The sequence below is a fragment of the Neomonachus schauinslandi genome, chromosome 14, assembly GCF_002201575.2.
Source record: "Neomonachus schauinslandi chromosome 14, ASM220157v2, whole genome shotgun sequence".
Classification (NCBI taxonomy): Eukaryota; Metazoa; Chordata; class Mammalia; order Carnivora; family Phocidae; genus Neomonachus; species Neomonachus schauinslandi.
In genome coordinates, this window is record NC_058416.1 from 85831288 (window position 1) to 85847610 (window position 16323).

Consider the following 16323-nt stretch of genomic DNA (forward strand, 5'->3'; position numbering starts at 1 on the left):
TAACATGTGTGAATCTTTTTCTTTGACCTGAAATTTAAAATGGGGCATTAGTTTAATCTCTGATTAAAATGTGCTAAATTCAAGGATTGACTTTAATTCATACATTCTCTTTATGTATGTATTATGTAAATGTTTTTGCGGGCTAGTATTTTTAGCAAAAAGAGTACTAACCTTTAAACAGCCTTATGCCATAATTGTAAACGATTTGCCGCAGTTAAGCTGGCAACTTAAATGCAAACCCAGCTTTGATATGTAGTATTTTAGTCTCAAAAAAAATATGATGCGGACAAGTGATTTTCCATTCTGTTTTAGTTACTACATAGAAGCCTCAGTAAATCAGCTGTTGCTTAAGATAAAATACATGGTAAAGGAGCCTGGGTGGCGCAGTCTATTAAGCGTCGAACTCTTGGTTTTGGCTCAGGTTGTGATCTCAGGGTCCTTAGATCCAGCCCCCCATCAGGCTCTGAGCTCAGTGCTGAGTCAGCTTGAGATTCTCTCTCCCTGCCCTCTGCCCTTCTGTCCCTCCCACTTGTGCTCTCTCTCTAAACCTATTTATTTTAGAGTACCAAGCCGACTCTGCCCTGAACGCATAACCTTTTGCAGGACTCCATCTCAGGACCCTGAGATCACGACCTGAGCCAAAACCCAAGAGTTGGATGCTTAACGACTGCGCCACCCAGGTGCCCCATAAATCTTAAAAAAAAAAAAAAAAAGATACATGGTAGCTTTTTTCCTCTTAGTTAAAAAAATGTGATAAATTGCAATTTTAAAGATGAAGTCTACCATTTAGATCCTGTTTTTGTTATTTTCTAAATTACTTAGAAAATAAGGTAGGGAGACAGGAATGAGTCTGTTTAGTTCCATCAGTTAGACTGAGTGTAAAATCAGATGCGGTATAATGCTTGGAGCTGCCTTTTTTTTTTTAAGATTTATTTATTTATTTATTTGAGAGAGAGCTTGCAAGTGTATGGGGTGGCGGGCAGAGGGAGAGGGAGAAGTAGGCTCTCCACTGAGCCTGATGTGGGGCTCGAATCCAGGACCCTGGGATCATGACCCGAGCTGAAGGCAGACTTAACTGACTGAGCCACCCAGGTACCCCTGCTTGGAGCTTTCATAAAACGTTTTATGTATTTTTAAAAGATATCTTTAAAGGTCTTTTCTGTTTCATTTTTTTGAGGAGGTGAGGGGCAGAGCAAGAGAATCCTAAGCAGGTTCCATGGCCAGTGTGCAGCCCTAGGTGGGGCTGATCTCTGAGAAAATGACCTGAGCTAAAATCAAGAGTGGGATGCTCAACTGACTGAGCCACCCAGGCGTCTCTCTTTTCTATTTTAAAGAAAACCTGTGGGAGTGAGTGAACTTAAAATACTGAGGTTTTTTGATATGCAACTAGTCATCATACTCTTACCACATAAAATTTACTTACAACTATAATCCCATAAAATGAGCCTCATTTCTTACTATTTTCTGTATACAAAGTATACTATATATATTTAAAAGATTTTATTTCAGAGTGCATGGGGTAGGGTGAGGGAGGGGCAGAGGAACGAGGAGACTCCCGGATGAGCAAGGAGGCCAACAGGGAGCTCTGGATCCTGAGATCATGACCTGAGCCAAAGTTAGGCTCTTAACCCTTTGAGCCACCCAGGCACCCATTGGATTATTTTTTTAAGTAATCTCTACACCCGATGTGGGGCTCCAACTCAGGACCCCGAGATCAAGAGTAGCAGCTCCACCCAGTTGGCCAGGTGCCCCTGTACACATACTTTTAGAGAGTTTTAGGTATGGGGTTGCCTGGTAGAAAAACGCCACATTTTAACAATGGTGAAATTTGGGAAACCTGAATTGAAATGCTCCTTAACTGGAAAGTTGACATTCAACTACATTCCTTTTTATCTTTCTCATGCCACTAAGATTTAATTGTACAGTCATCTACTGATAGGATGCTTTTAACTAGTCAGAATTTGCTTTCCCGAAAAGACAAGACAAAACAAAACACACACACACACACCCCCAGAATGTGGTAGATTTTGTCATGACCAAGTGCCCAAGTTCTCATTGTTATTCAAAAGCTTCATCAAGAGTCAAAAAGACAACACACACACACACACACACACACCCGCCTCAATCTGTGATTCGTAGTTTCGAGCTGTGTGCTAGAATGGCCAGCAGCTGCTAACTACCGGGGCTGGCGTCTGCGTCCGTCCAGGTATTCGGGTGAATGGCCAGGTACCGTTCTCAGTGCCCGGTGTGCACAGCGGCCGACAAGACCGGGAAAGAAGTGAGCAGCTCAACTGTCAAAACTGGGGTGACGGGGGCAGAAACGGCCTTTAATTTGCTTCCTCGTTCGCTGGCTAACGGCGAGGAACCGGTTCTTTGCGGACGGTGGCTGATGGACCTCAACCGCAGATCAACCTTCCCAGAGCCCGCAGCCCCGACCTGCACGCGCGAGAGCCAGGAGGGCGCACCTCAGGTCTCGCGAGAGCCGGGGTGGCCCCTCGGCGACGCCGTAGGCGGGGCCAGCGGGCGCGTTCCTCTGGGCGGGCGGTTTGGGGGCTTACTCGGACCGGCCGAGGGCGCGGGGCTCCGGGGTTCGGGGCTCGCCCCCCGCTCCGGGCAGGCGCGCCTATGGCGTTTGTAAGGTGACGCTGCGCTCACCGACTTTCTCCGGGGGCGGAGGAAGCACCCATGAACCCTTCGGCGACCTTCCTCGTCGGGCGCCAGGTGAGCGGCCGCCGCCGGCTCAGCGTCTCCGCTGGAGCGTCGGGGTGCGAGTGGACCGCGAGCCTCGCGGGGCGGGGAGCACTCTGGCCGAACCGGGGTGGGTTTTAAGGAACGGTTTCTGCTTAAAATGTAAAGCGATACACAGTACGAAGAGGAGAAACGGAGCGTCGCATCTGGTCCCTTACCTTAGTAAGAACGACATCCGGCCCAGGCGCCGAGACGGGCGGCGAGTAACTAGGTGCTCACTTTTTAACGACGCTTGGGCGTTTGGAGAGCGGCTTTTCTGTGCGCTGCCTCGCTTCCTGCCCTTAATTTCCTTCACGGTAACATGCGAGGGGGACGAGCATTCTCGCAACTCCGTTTTACCAGAAAGTGTTGAAAGCGAGCTTTGCATTTATGAGTGTACGAAGAAAAGTGAGCTTTGCATTCATCAGTACGGTGAAATGAGCTTTTTTTTTTTTTTTTTGGCATGTTTGGCGAATTGCCTGTTTTCCTATCCTACAGTATGTGCTCCTGGCCGGCGCGCTCATTACTGCATCCGCAGGCACTTGGCGCTCCGCAAATAACTTGTTCAGTGAATCAGTGAATTAACGAATGGTTTACCAAAGACTTAGAATTTAAATCTTGTGATTTGGAATCACTTGATCCAAATTTTAGTTTAGTTACTGGTAACTAACTGTAATTCATTCGTCATTATTTATTTACAAACCTTATTTTTCAGAAAGCAGTAATGATACAAATGGGCCTCTCGTGAAGTTTTAACTACGATTTTTAAGATAGAATTCTTTTTTTTTTTTAAAGATTTTATTTATTTATTTGAGAGAGAGAGAATGAGAGAGAGCGAGTACATGAGAGGGGGGAGGGTCAGAGGGAGAAGCAGACTCCCTGCCGAGCAGGGAGCCCGATGCGGGACTCGATCCCGGGACTCCAGGATCATGACCTGAGCCGAAGGCAGTCGCTTAACCAACTGAGCCACCCAGGCGCCCCAAGATAGAATTCTTGAAGTAACACTTTCAGTTCTTTTATTTCACGGGTGGGGGCAGTACCATATTTCAAAATGTGCTTCATAATCAATAATAGCCAATGTTTGGAAAAACTATATCCCTTTCACGTGTTTAAGTTGGTATCTTAAAATTTTTCCTTAAAAGAAAAATAACGATAGCTAATGTTTGTTGAGTGCTTACCCTGTGCCAAGTCATGTGGAATGCTTTACACAGTTTATCTTGCTTAATCCACACAACTAAGAAGTTAAAGTGTTGTTATTACCATGTTACAGGTGAGGAAACCAAGGCTTAGAGAGGTTAAGTAATTTGTGCAATGTTAGAGAGCCACTAAAGTGATTAATTCTGGATTCACATTTAGGCCAGACCAACTTCACGATCTAGTCTTTAAAATGATATACGCATAAAGGGAATTACTGTAGATAATTTTATTAGGTATGAAATGGCATCATGGTGATATAAAAAATGTTCATTTTTAGAGATGCATGCCAAAATATGTAAGAGTTTTTTAAAAACAAAAAGAGAAAGGAAAATTGAAATATGTGGCAGAATCTTGATAATGGTAGAACTTAGGTACTGAACATAAGAGTTTATTGTACAATTCCCTTATCTTCTGTGTATGTTTGAAAATTTTCCTTTATAAACAGGTGTGTTGAGTTTGGACCAATCTGGTAGATTGAGTATATGTGCTAGATGTTATGAGAATTCTTTACATTCAAACAGTAATTACTTCATGTTTTCCTTTACTTGATTGAACCAGAATTGCTGGGGCAAAGTGTGGGGTAATATTGTTGACTGATACAAGGAATGGATTGACAGCAAAGACAAAAATGCCAGAATGAGTTTATTTGTGATTAGCCAATGAAGGTTTTACAAACGGTCCCACTTTTATTTAAGAGTGGCATGTGTGGTATGACAGAAAATTATAGAGGCAGAGTGCACAGTAGGCATGAACTCGTTTTAAATATACATAATTTTGATGCCATGTTATAAGCAGTGAATAAAAAATAATTTAACTGGGGGCGCCTGGGTGGCTCAGTCGGTTAGGCGTCTGCCTTCGGCTCAGGTCATGATCCCAGGGTCCTGGGATCGAGCCCCGCGTCGGGCTCCCTGCTCGGTGGGAAGCTTGCTTCTCCCTCTCCCGCTCCCCCTGCTTGTGTTCCCTCTCTCTCTGTGTCTCTCTCTGTCAAATAAATAAAATCTTTAAAAAAAAAAAATAAATAATTTAACTGTCTTGAATTGGCAGCAAAAGAAGATACAATTATTTGGGGAAAAAATGCTTCAGCTGATTTATGTTATTGATTAGTTCTATTGTGATGTAAAACCACTTTCTCTGTCTAGAACATCGGGTCAGAAGTTGAGATTTCCACTATCGAGAAACAACGGAAAGAGCTGCAGCTGCTTATTGGAGAATTAAAAGATCGCGATAAAGAGCTCAATGATATGGTTGCAGTACATCAGAGACAACTTCTTTCATGGGAAGAGGATCGGCAGAAAGTATTGACTTTGGAAGAACGTTGCAGCAAATTAGAGGGTCAGAAATACATTAGCAGTATCTGTTATATATCTCTATGTGCCAGCATATTCAAAGGGCTCATGGGTTAGACACAAATATATTTATTTTAGAATAAATATTTTTATTTGAGAGAGAGAGCGGGCACGCACATGTGAGCGGGGAGAGGGGCAGAGGGAGAGGGAGAGAATCCCCAAGCAGACTCCCTGCTGAGCATGGAGCGCAATGCAGAGCTCAGTCCCAGGAACCCAGGATCACGACCTGAACTTAAAACAAGAGTCAGATGCTCAACCAACCGCCACCCAGGCACCCGAAACACAAATGTATTTAAATATTAAATATATTAGGGGAAAAAAGCGGGGCGCACGGGAAAGATAAGAGATAAAATATCTCAACACAATCCCTGCTGCCCTGGAGTTTAGTTTAATTGAAGATAGGAGGCCTTTATGAGCACTCAAAATTGAACAAACACAATGTGAGTTGAAGTTGGGCAGACAGTTTAAATGTAGAGAGGGTGCTGGAGAGAACTCCAGTTAACCTGAAGTGTCCCGAGTGAATCTGAATGAAATTAGTTTTGAGCTAGAATATGAATAGAAATGCCATAGGACTAGCCATTTCTGTTGAACTGACTCAAAGATTTTAAATTTTTGGTATTGAACTTGATCTTAAGTATCTAAAACAGTCATCGTTTAAAAATATAGCAGTCTCAAAAATGGCTTGCAAAAATTTTTCTTGTACCATATTTTAATTCTGTCATCCCTTTAGTGCTGCTCTAAGGTCTGAATGTTCTAGTGACACTACATCAATGCCAGACTGTATTAGAAGGGAAAACACTAGATCTGTTTAATAGATAACTCCTTTTTTTATCTTCTGTTACCCAAAGGATTCTTAAACATGACAAACTAAATATGCATAATTTTCCATTTCTTTGATGATCATTTGATTTTACTCTGACCATACCCAGCCACACACATACACGCATCATGTTTGATTTGATTGCACATTAGATGTAATATAATATCTTGCACAAATGTGTTAAAGATGAAGATGACATTGCATATAGTCAACAGTATCTGGTTTTAAAATAAGAAACTTGAGGGGCGCCTGGGTGGCTCAGTCGGTTAAGCATCTAACGATTTCAGCTCAGGCTTGATCTCAGGGTCATGAGTTCAAGCCCTGTGTTGGAGCTCCAAGCCCAGCGTGGAGCCTACTTAGAAAAAAAGATTCTCATTCTCATTAGTAACTAGGGAAATGCAAATTAAAACCGTGATGAGATACCGTTTACACTTATCAGACCAGCAAAAATGATCAGGTATTGGTAAAGATATCAGGTATATATAAAGGTAGCAGGTATTTTGGAGCCAAGGGAAGACTCATTCACTGCTGGTGGGAGTGTCAGTTGGTACAACTACTTGGAAAATCATTTGACAGTATCTAGTAAAGTTAAAGATACACATAGCTCATGGCCCCACATTTCCACTTCTGGGAATATACCCATGGGTCAGAGTACAAGTGAATGACCTAAGGATCTTATTAATATGTAGATTATGATACAATAGGTCTGGGGCCTGAGTCTGCATTTCTAACAAATTACCAGGTGATGTCAATGCTGCTGGCTCAAGGACCCCATTTGAGTAGAAAGGCTCTACAAAAACTCTTGCAAAATTACACCAAGATACACATTTAAGAATATTCAGAGCAACATTGTTCATAATAGCTGTAAAGTGGAAACAACTGAAGTGGCTACCAATAGTAGTAAATACATTTTGGTGTAATCATGTAATGGGATATTATGTAGCAACAACAGTGCACAAACACCAGTCACATACAACAATGTGGATAAATCTCAGGATCATTTTAGGTGGAAAAAAGTGAAGGGAAGAACTCATAGAGTATAATCCCAATTATATACGGTTCAAATCAAACTGTTTTAGGGATGTGGTCATAGGTGGTAACACTATAATTAAAAAGCAGGCAAATGGTTAAGATCAGGACAGTGGTTGGGAAGGTGGGAATTGGGAGACATCGTGTTTAGGAAGTGACATCCGTGGGGCTTCTGGGTTGCTGACTATTCTGTTTCTATACTATTCAGTATCGTGGATTCCATAACACATTCTTTAAAAAGAATTATCCTTTAAAAAATTATTTAGCACACTTAACCTTTTTTTTTTTTTTTAAAGATTTTATTTATTTATTTGACAGAGAGAGAGAGACAGCGAGAGAGGGAACACAAGCAGGGGGAGTGGGAGAGGGAGAAGCAGGCTTCCCGCGGAGCAGGGAGCCCGATGCGGGGCTTGATCCCAGGACCCTGGGATCGTGACCTGAGCCTAAGGCAGACGCTTAACGACTGAGCCACCCAGGCACCCCATAGCACACTTAACCTTTTAATTGTGTGTTTGAAATGCATTTTAAGCTTCAGATCTGATCAAAGGGTGGTTATTGATGAAATTTCCCTCAGGTGAACTACATAAAAGAACTGAAATAATCAGGTCACTCACAAAGAAGGTAAAAACCCTTGAATCTAATCAGATTGAATGCCAAACGGTTCTTCAGAAGACTCAGCTACAGCTTCAGGAAATGGCTCAGAAGGCAACCCATTCCTCCCTTCTCTCTGAAGACCTTGAGGTTGGTTTTATTTTGTGATAAGATTCTCTAGCCCAAATTCTGTTTCAGGTATTGAGAAATTAGATTTAAATGTTTCCATTAAAATGTATGTGTGTGTATGAAAGTCGATCTGTCCATCTGCCACCATAGTTTTGTGTTCATTTTATGGCTTTGGTTGGCTGCACAGTGCTGAGTTGTCTGGGAGATAAACCTCATTACCACCTTTTCTGACTGTCAGCCCATTTGGTCTGGGAGCATCTGTCGCTTTATCAACAATGGGTTATTTTAGAAAGTCTCAAAGTCTGAGATGAATAGCATCAAATTTTGGTAGCTTCACGTGATGCTTTCTAAATGTGCCTTATCTGATATGATAAACAGTATCCACATCATGTTAGTGGCACATGGGGAATAAAATTTGTAGGACTGATTTTTCACTTTTCAGTTCTAACTGGTCATCAGATATTTTTTGAACTCATGTTTTATGAGAGGCACAGAGAGCTATTATTTTTGTTATAGCCTTTGTATTATGCTTGTTTCATAATGATAATGCCTTTTTTATTCTTTCAGGTTATTATTCTAGACAGTTTCTAGCTATAAAATAAGTAAAAACTATTCTATTGATATGTTGAATTAAAAAATGAAAATGTAGGGGGTGCTTGGCTGACTCAGTCAGTGAGGCATGTGACGTTTGTCCTTGGGGTCATGAGTTCAAGCCCCACATAGGGCATAGAGCTTACTTTAAAAAAAAAGAAAAGGAAATGTATGAGAGAGAATGAGCAAGATCTCTGGTGTCTTTTCTTACAAGGATTCTAATCCCATCATGAGGGCCCCACTCATGACCTCTTTTACACCTAATTATCTCTCAAAGGAGCATCTCCCAAGTAATACCATATTGGAGGTTAGGGCTTCAACATATGCGTTTTGGGGGGATGCAATTCAGTTCATAGCAGGAAGTTTTTTTTTTATTAATAAACTTTATTTCTTAGAGCAGTTTTATGTTCACAGCAAAACAGAGTAGAATGCATAAATTTCTCCTATACCCCCTGCCTCCACCAGCAAATGCAGTCTCCCCTACTGTGGACATTCTGTACCCCGGTAGTACATTTGTTATAATCAGTGAATCTGTTAACACATCATTGTCACCCAAAGTCATAGTTTACATTGGGGTTCACGATTGGTGTTATATATTTTGTGGGTTTTGACAGATGTGTAATGACACGTATCCACCATTGTAGTATTGTACAGAATAGTTTCACTGCCCTAAAAATCCTGTGTTCCATCCCTGTCTCTCCTAACCTTTGGAACCACTGACCTTTTTACCATCTCCATAGTTGTGTCTTTTCCAGAATGTCCTATAGGTGGAATCGTATAGTATGTACCTTTTTCAGATTGGCTTCTTTCACTTCGTAGCATGTATTTAAATTTCTTTCATGGAGATACTATTTAAAAAGCCTCATTATTCTTTTTTCCCAACCAATAAATATATCATGTAGTTCTGGGGTTAAAAAAAAAACCCCAAAAACCTGATAAATGGGAATACCCCAATATGAAGTGAAGGTCTTTCAACGTAGAGTAAAAATTATACACACACACACACACACACACACACACATACACACACACATATATATGCGCATAGAAGTTCACTAATGCTACTTTATTTCAGCAAAGGAAGTCTCTTACTAATCCAATTTTCATTCATTTATTTTCTTTTTTGCCAACCTAGAATTATACATAAGAGAGATTGGGAAATAGACATTTATAAGCATAACCAATATGATTCAGGAGGGCAAACATAAGCATTGAGAGGATGCTAGAGGTAATGGAGAGAAAGATTTGTATTTTTTTTTTTTTTTTTTTGATGACTGCTTACTTGGCTCACTTTGTTACTAAATTAAAGTTAAAGAGAAAACAAAACAGAATGAGCACAGACTGCGGCTAATGCTAGTAATGAAAACTTTTAAATGACTCACTTAGTATTTTATGTGTTGTTCCCTTGTAGGCTAGAAATGAAAATCTCAGCAACACATTAGTGGAACTTTCTGCCCAGGTAGGACAATTACAAGCTCGAGAACAGGCTCTCACTACAATGATAAAGCTAAAGGTAATTCAAAATAATAATACCTTCATTGCCAGGGCACTTTGTACTTTACAAAGTATGGTCACATACATTATCTTACTTAAGTCCCATTGCAAATGAGATGGTAGAGCTACCAACGTTGCTGTCTCTTTTAAAATTCTCATTTTAGGGGGGGCCCCTGGGTGGCTCAATCGGTTGGGCATCTACCTTTGGCTCAAGTCATGATCCCAGGGTCTTAGGATCGGGTCCCACATCAGGCTGTCTGCTCAGCGGCAAGCCCGCTTCTCCCTCTGTGATCTTTCTCACTTTCACTCACTCTCAAATAAATAGAATCTTTAAAAAAATAAAATAGGGGCGCCTGGGTGGCTCAGTTAAGTGTCTGCCTTCGGCTCAGGTCATGATCTCAGGGTCCTGGGATTGGGCCCCGCCTCTGTCTCCCTGCTCAGCGGAGAGCCTGCTTCTCCCTCTCCCTCTGCTGCTCCCCCTGCTTGTGCTCTTTCTTTCTCTTTCTTTCTCTCTCTGTCAAATAAGTAAATAAAATCTTTTAAAAAAGTAAAATTCTCATTTTAGGGGCACCTGGCTGGCTTAGTGGAGCATGTGACTCTTGATCTTGGGGTTTGGGTTCCAGCCCCACACTGAGTGTAGAGATTACTTAAAAAGAAAAAAAAAACCTTTTTTTTTTTTTTTGTTTTTGTTAAAGATTTTTATTTATTTAACAGAGAGAGACACAGCAAGAGAGGGAACACAAGCAGGCTCCCTGCCGAGCAAGGAGCTGGATGCAGGGCTCGATCCCAGGACCCTGGGATCATGACCTGAGCCAAAGGCAGACGCTTAACGACTGAGCCACCCAGGCGCCCTCCAAAAAAATTTTTAAAATCTTTAAAAAAAAAAGGGGGGGGGGGCGCCTGGGTGGCTCAGTCAGTTGAGTGTCTGACTCTTGATTTTGGCTCAGGTCATGATTTCATGGGTTGTGGGTTTGAGCCCCACATCAGGCTCCAGGCTAAGTGGGGAGTCTGCTTGAAGAATCTCTCCCTCTGCCCCTTCCCCTACTTGCGCATGCATGCACGCGCTTTCTTTCTCAAATAAATAAAATAAGATTCATTTTAGAAATGTTGGAAACAAGTTTAAAATGATGTCCCCAAGACATTGAGAGAGGAGACAGGACTCCACTTTTGGTCTCTGTCTCTGAGGCTCATTCCATGGTTTAGCATGTCTGGATTAACTTGTTTTCTTCCAAGGTATCCAGTGTTAGTTCTTACAGAGTCGTTGATGATCAGATTGCTTGTTAATGTTCTTTGTTTTTCTTTTTTAATGGAGAGAAAAACTGTTAGCGATCCAGCAGTTGCTAGAGCCGCTACCATGTCATGATAGTGATTGATTGACAGTCTCTTCTGCTATAACATGTGTTTGGCAGCTGGTGAATAGGGAATGATTTAGGCATAATGGGACTCTCATGCTAGTTCATATGTGCTTTCTCCCTGCATTTTAAAGTGGTTACAGGCAAGCTTTCTTAAAATTGAAGAGAAAATATTAAAGTCTACGGAATTGTCTTTAGTCAATAGTGACCAATTTAGTGGCTTTAACAACTACTCTGGTTTCCGTTGTGGCAAACTCCTGGTGAGGCTGTGAGTGCTAATGAAGATGCTGGAAAAGAATGATTGACTGGTGTGTCAGCCCTGGCTTTTGCTGAACTGTTTGCATACTTAAATGGGCCTGTTGTTTTTTGCTACCAGTCTAATCATGAAGTTCCATTGATCTGCCAACCCCATTTTTCCCATAAAATCTTCCTGGTGTGAGATGTGCAGACCATGAGCATCTTCAGGAATGCATATATGGTGCTATAGCAGAAACACTTGTCCTTAAGCAGGAGGAAAACCTGCTACTAATAACTATTATATATTATAGCTATTATAATAATAGTTATTCCATGTGAGTGGGGGAGGGAGGAAATTTTACTTAATATATATATTTTTTTTTAAAGATTTTATTTATGTATTTGACACAGGGAGAGACAGCGAGAGAGGGAACACAAGCAGGGGGAGTGGGAGAGGGAGAAGCAGGCTTCCCGAAGAGCAGGGAGCCTGATGCGGGGCTTGATCCCAGGACTCTGGGATCATGACCTGCGCTGAAGGCAGACACTTAACGACTGAGCCACCCAGGCGCCCCTGATTAGTTGAAACTTAAAAATCTTACAGAACAGTCTTCAAATTTGGTTCTTAGGACAAAGATATTATTGAGGCCGTCAATCACATTGCAGACTGCTCAGGAAAATTTAAACTGTTAGAGCATGCCTTGCGTGACGCGAAGATGGTGGAGACTTGTATTGTGAAAGAAAAGCAAGATTACAAGCAGAAATTGAAGACACTTAAAATTGAAGTCAGTAAACTGAAAGGTAAGGAAGAGACATCAATTCAAGCATTTCACCTTGGGCACATACTTCTTCATTTGGGTTCACTTCATCTTGTGATTAAGCGGTCTGTTGCTGGCCTTAGATCCTACCATGAAATGTTCATTTCATTTGTACAGAATTATGCTACAGTATTCGTGTTATAAGGTAAATAACAGACTTGGAGGAAACTGTATAATGCGTTATATTTTTAAAATAAACTGCCTTTGCTGTAGCGGTTAGTTATTGTTAATTTATGCTTCATAACAACCAGCAACAACATCTTGGTGGTATGCACCCAGAAGCATCTGATAAGCTCAGGTATCAGCCCAACGGGGATTGACTTATCCTGGTTGGGCCCAGCTGAGCTGCTCCTCTGGGTCAATTCTGCTTCCCATATCTCACTTCTCACCAGTAAGCTGGCCTGGGCACTTTTCCCCACGGTGAAGGCAGAAACTTTTTTTTTTTTTTTTTAATTTTTAAAAAAGATTTTGGTTATTTATTTGAGAGAGGGAGCACCCATAAGTAGACAAAGCGGCAGAGGGAGAGGGAGAAGCAGACTCCTCACTGAGCAGGGAGCCCGATGCGGGGCTTGATCCCAGGACTCTGGGATCATGACCTGAGCCGAGGCAGATGCTTAACGACTGAGCCACCCAGGCATCCCCAAAGGCAGAAACGTAAGAGAAGAAGCACGGGCACCTGGCTGGCTCAGTTGGGAGAGCATGCAACTCTTGATCTCAGGGTCGTGAGTTGGAGCCCAAAGTTGTGTGTGGAGCTTACTTAAAATAGATAGATAGAGGGCGCCTGGGTGGCTCAGTTGGTTAAGCGACTGCCTTCGGCTCAGGTCGTGATCCTGGAGTCCCGGGATCGAGTCCCGCATCAGGCTCCCTGCTCAGCGGGGAGTCTGCTTCTCCCTCCGACCCTCCCCCCTCTCATGTACTCGCTCTCTCTCATTCTCTCTCTCTCAAATAAATAAATAAAATCTTTAAAAAAAAAAAAAATAGATAGATAGATGAAAAATAGAAGAAGCAGAAACATGCAAGGACCCGACACACCCTCCCTCTGTTGGCTAAAGCATCATGTGGCTGAGCCCAAAGTCAGGCAGTGGAGAAATATCTGTCCCTCTGGGAGGAATGCAGGAAGGGATGAGGGATTTGCCACTAACAACACAATCTGCCAGGGTAGCTTTCGGTGCATGTTTTATTTTTGAAAATTCCTTTTGCGTTCTCCTTTTCTATTTTTGTTCTCAGAGTAACTCAATGATTCATTTCCTTCTGAGTAATGTTACTTAAAGTTTTATAAAGAAGGGGAGGCGAGGTATACCAAATAGGTTAGTCCTATTTATGTGAATGTGGAGGTAGGTGGTGGAGTAAGAGCTTACATTTGCCTACAGAGGGCATGGAGGTAGGCCCACTTTTCTCTGGCCTTTCCCCTCCCTGGCGCAGAGTCAGTGGTCATCGTGTTAGACACAGACAGACTCCCACTGCGCAGCAAGCAACCTTAGAATGACAAAGCCATGTTTTGGTGGAAGTTACTCTCACCTCTGTCCATAGTGGGGTGCCTCATTGTTAGAAGGTGGAGGAGGGGACAGTAGAGTACCCTCCAGACTGAGAAGGCACTCTGAGACTGAAAAGCAAAGCAAGTCACTTCATACCATTTACATGGAGTTTTATTCAGGGTAACTTACTGATGGGGGGATCAGGTAGACCACGATCTTGGTGCTACATACCTACTCTCCACAAATTCACCCAGACCTTAATCCACAGCTTTATAGAACAGGGGGCTTTCTGGTGAGGTCAAAGGGTGGTCATCTAAAGTGGTGCCATGTGTGCACTAGAGGGAAGATCAGAATAAGCCTTCCCGAATTCCATTCAGGGCACACATTAACCTCCAAAGGCCCTGGAGCACGTAGGCGCGAGGGAGGTCATTGCACGGACATGAACAGGATGGAGTCAGGATTTTCAACACTCCTACACCCTGTGTGAGTGAGTTGCTGTTGAAATTGTGAAAGTTTATTGTGGTCAATTTAAAAGACTCAGCCTTCTAAAATCTTATGATGCCCTGACTTGTGGCAAATCATGCGCTTTGTCTACGTTTATAGCTTCAGCTAAAACCGTAATCACACTGTACACCCCTTGACAGCAGAGACAGACTCTGTCATCTCTTTAAAGGACAACAAGGTGATGGACAGGGGAATCAACTCAGTTTGGGTGGACTGGGAAGGTGACTTTGAGGAGAACATTTGAGCAGAAGCTTGGACGGTGGGAAGAACTAGCCATGTGAAGATCTGGGCCCAGAGCCTTCCAGGCAGAAGGAACAGCAAATGCACAAGCCCTGGGTGGGTTTTGAGGCTGGGACATGTTCAAGGAACAGAACAAAAGAGGGGGGAGAGTGATAGGCCAAACCAGGCCATTCAGGGCTTAGGGTAGTGATTTGGATTTCATCCTAAGGGAGTTAGGAGGGCTTTTAGGAGAAGAGTGACATGAGCAGATCTTTTACTTTTTTTTTTTTTTTTTTAAGATTTTATTTATCTGAGAGAGAGAGCACAAGCAGGGGGAGCAGGCAGAGGGAGAAGCAGACTCCCCACTGAGCAAAGAGCCCGATGCGGGACTCAATCCCAAGACCCTGGGATCCTGACCTGAGCTGAAGGCAGACGCTTAACCGACTGAGCCACCCAGGCACCCCACAGATTTTTTACTTTTTTTTTTTTAAAGATTTTATTTATTTATCTGACAGAGAGAGAGACAGGAGAGAGGGAACACAAGTAGAGGGAGTGGGAGAGGGAGAAGCAGGCTTCCCGCTGAGCAGGGAGCCCGATGCGGGGCTCGATCCCAGGACCCTGGGATCATGACCTGAGCCGAAGGCAGCCACTTAACTGACTGAGCCACCCAGGCGCCCCCAGATTTTTTACTTTTAAAAGATTGCCCTGGTGTGCCTGGCTGGCTGAGTCAGAAGAGCATGTGACTCTTGATCTTGGGGTTGTGAGTTTGAGCCCCACTTCTTCTTCTTCAAAAAAAAAATGCCCTTATTGCTCTCTGGGCAATAGGCTGTAGCAGGAGAGGCATGGTTTGAGTAGAGAGACCAGTCAGGAATAGGGAAGCCTGAGAAGGTCATTGCCAGGGATGCAGCGATTTTAGATATATGTTGGCTGCAGCTCCGACGGGACTTCACATTAATTGGAAAGGGTGCCGAGGGCATGAGAGGTACTCACAGTGTATATTCTTCTAGCAAATAGTATTTATTCAAGGACTTTTGTTTTCTTCTATTTGTGAAGAGGATCTAAATGAAAAGACAACAGAAAATAATGAACAACGAGAAGAGATCATTCGTCTCAAGCAAGAGAAAAGTTGCCTGCATGATGAATTGGTTTTTACTGGTAAAAACAGATAATTAATTTAAGTGATTGAATAGTTCTTTGTAGCCTAAACTTTCTGTGGTACAACTATGACAGATTAAAGGAATTACACCTCTCTCAAAATAGTAACTTTTTAAATACACTTGGACCAGGAGGGACCAGGCAGGGAATATTAAAGTTGTCATCATGCCTCCCAGTTAACCCTGTTTCCTCTTCTATAAAATGAGGAGATACAATTGAAGAAGGAAGGATGTTTATACTTTTGCAAATACTAGGTAAAAATTAGGAATTCAGCAATTTTCCATTTTTGCAAATAGATCACTTGTGATTACAGTTGGAAAAATGCACATGTGTTTTGTTATATCAGCATGAACCTGAAGTGATAATGTTAAGGATGAATTTTTCATAATTAAAAATAGCAAATTTATCAGTAGTTTGCCTTAGGCCCCCCTCCAGATAAACATAAAAAATTCCATCTCCCCAGCCACATTCTCCCACACCGTCCCCTATACACCCCACTAGTTTCCACTAGTTCAGACCTCTCCCTCTCTGTTCCTGGTTGAGAATCACTGATGTATAGATCTTATCTCTGTCCCTGCCAGCCAAATTTTATTAGGCTTTGTATTTAGTATGAGGAAAATCATAGACTTGGAGGTGAAGTTC

The 16323-nt window shown here is 42.5% G+C and overlaps 1 protein-coding gene across 2 annotated transcripts in view; it reads left to right on the forward strand.

Moving 5' to 3' along the window:
• Positions 1-2546: 2546 nt before the first annotated feature.
• The window catches only part of CCDC62 (coiled-coil domain containing 62), a 41369-nt gene continuing 27592 nt past the window's right edge, over positions 2547-16323 (forward strand). Inside the window, exons 1-6 of one of the 2 annotated variants that reach the window (XM_021698531.2) lie at positions 2547-2721; positions 5064-5256; positions 7694-7860; positions 9842-9943; positions 12140-12311; positions 15580-15681. In XM_021698531.2, the coding sequence (XP_021554206.1) occupies positions 2686-2721; positions 5064-5256; positions 7694-7860; positions 9842-9943; positions 12140-12311; positions 15580-15681 (772 nt within the window). In that variant the 5' untranslated portion in view covers positions 2547-2685. The remainder of the gene's footprint in view (positions 2722-5063; positions 5257-7693; positions 7861-9841; positions 9944-12139; positions 12312-15579; positions 15682-16323) is intronic. The other variant, XM_044920946.1, reaches the window with a different exon arrangement.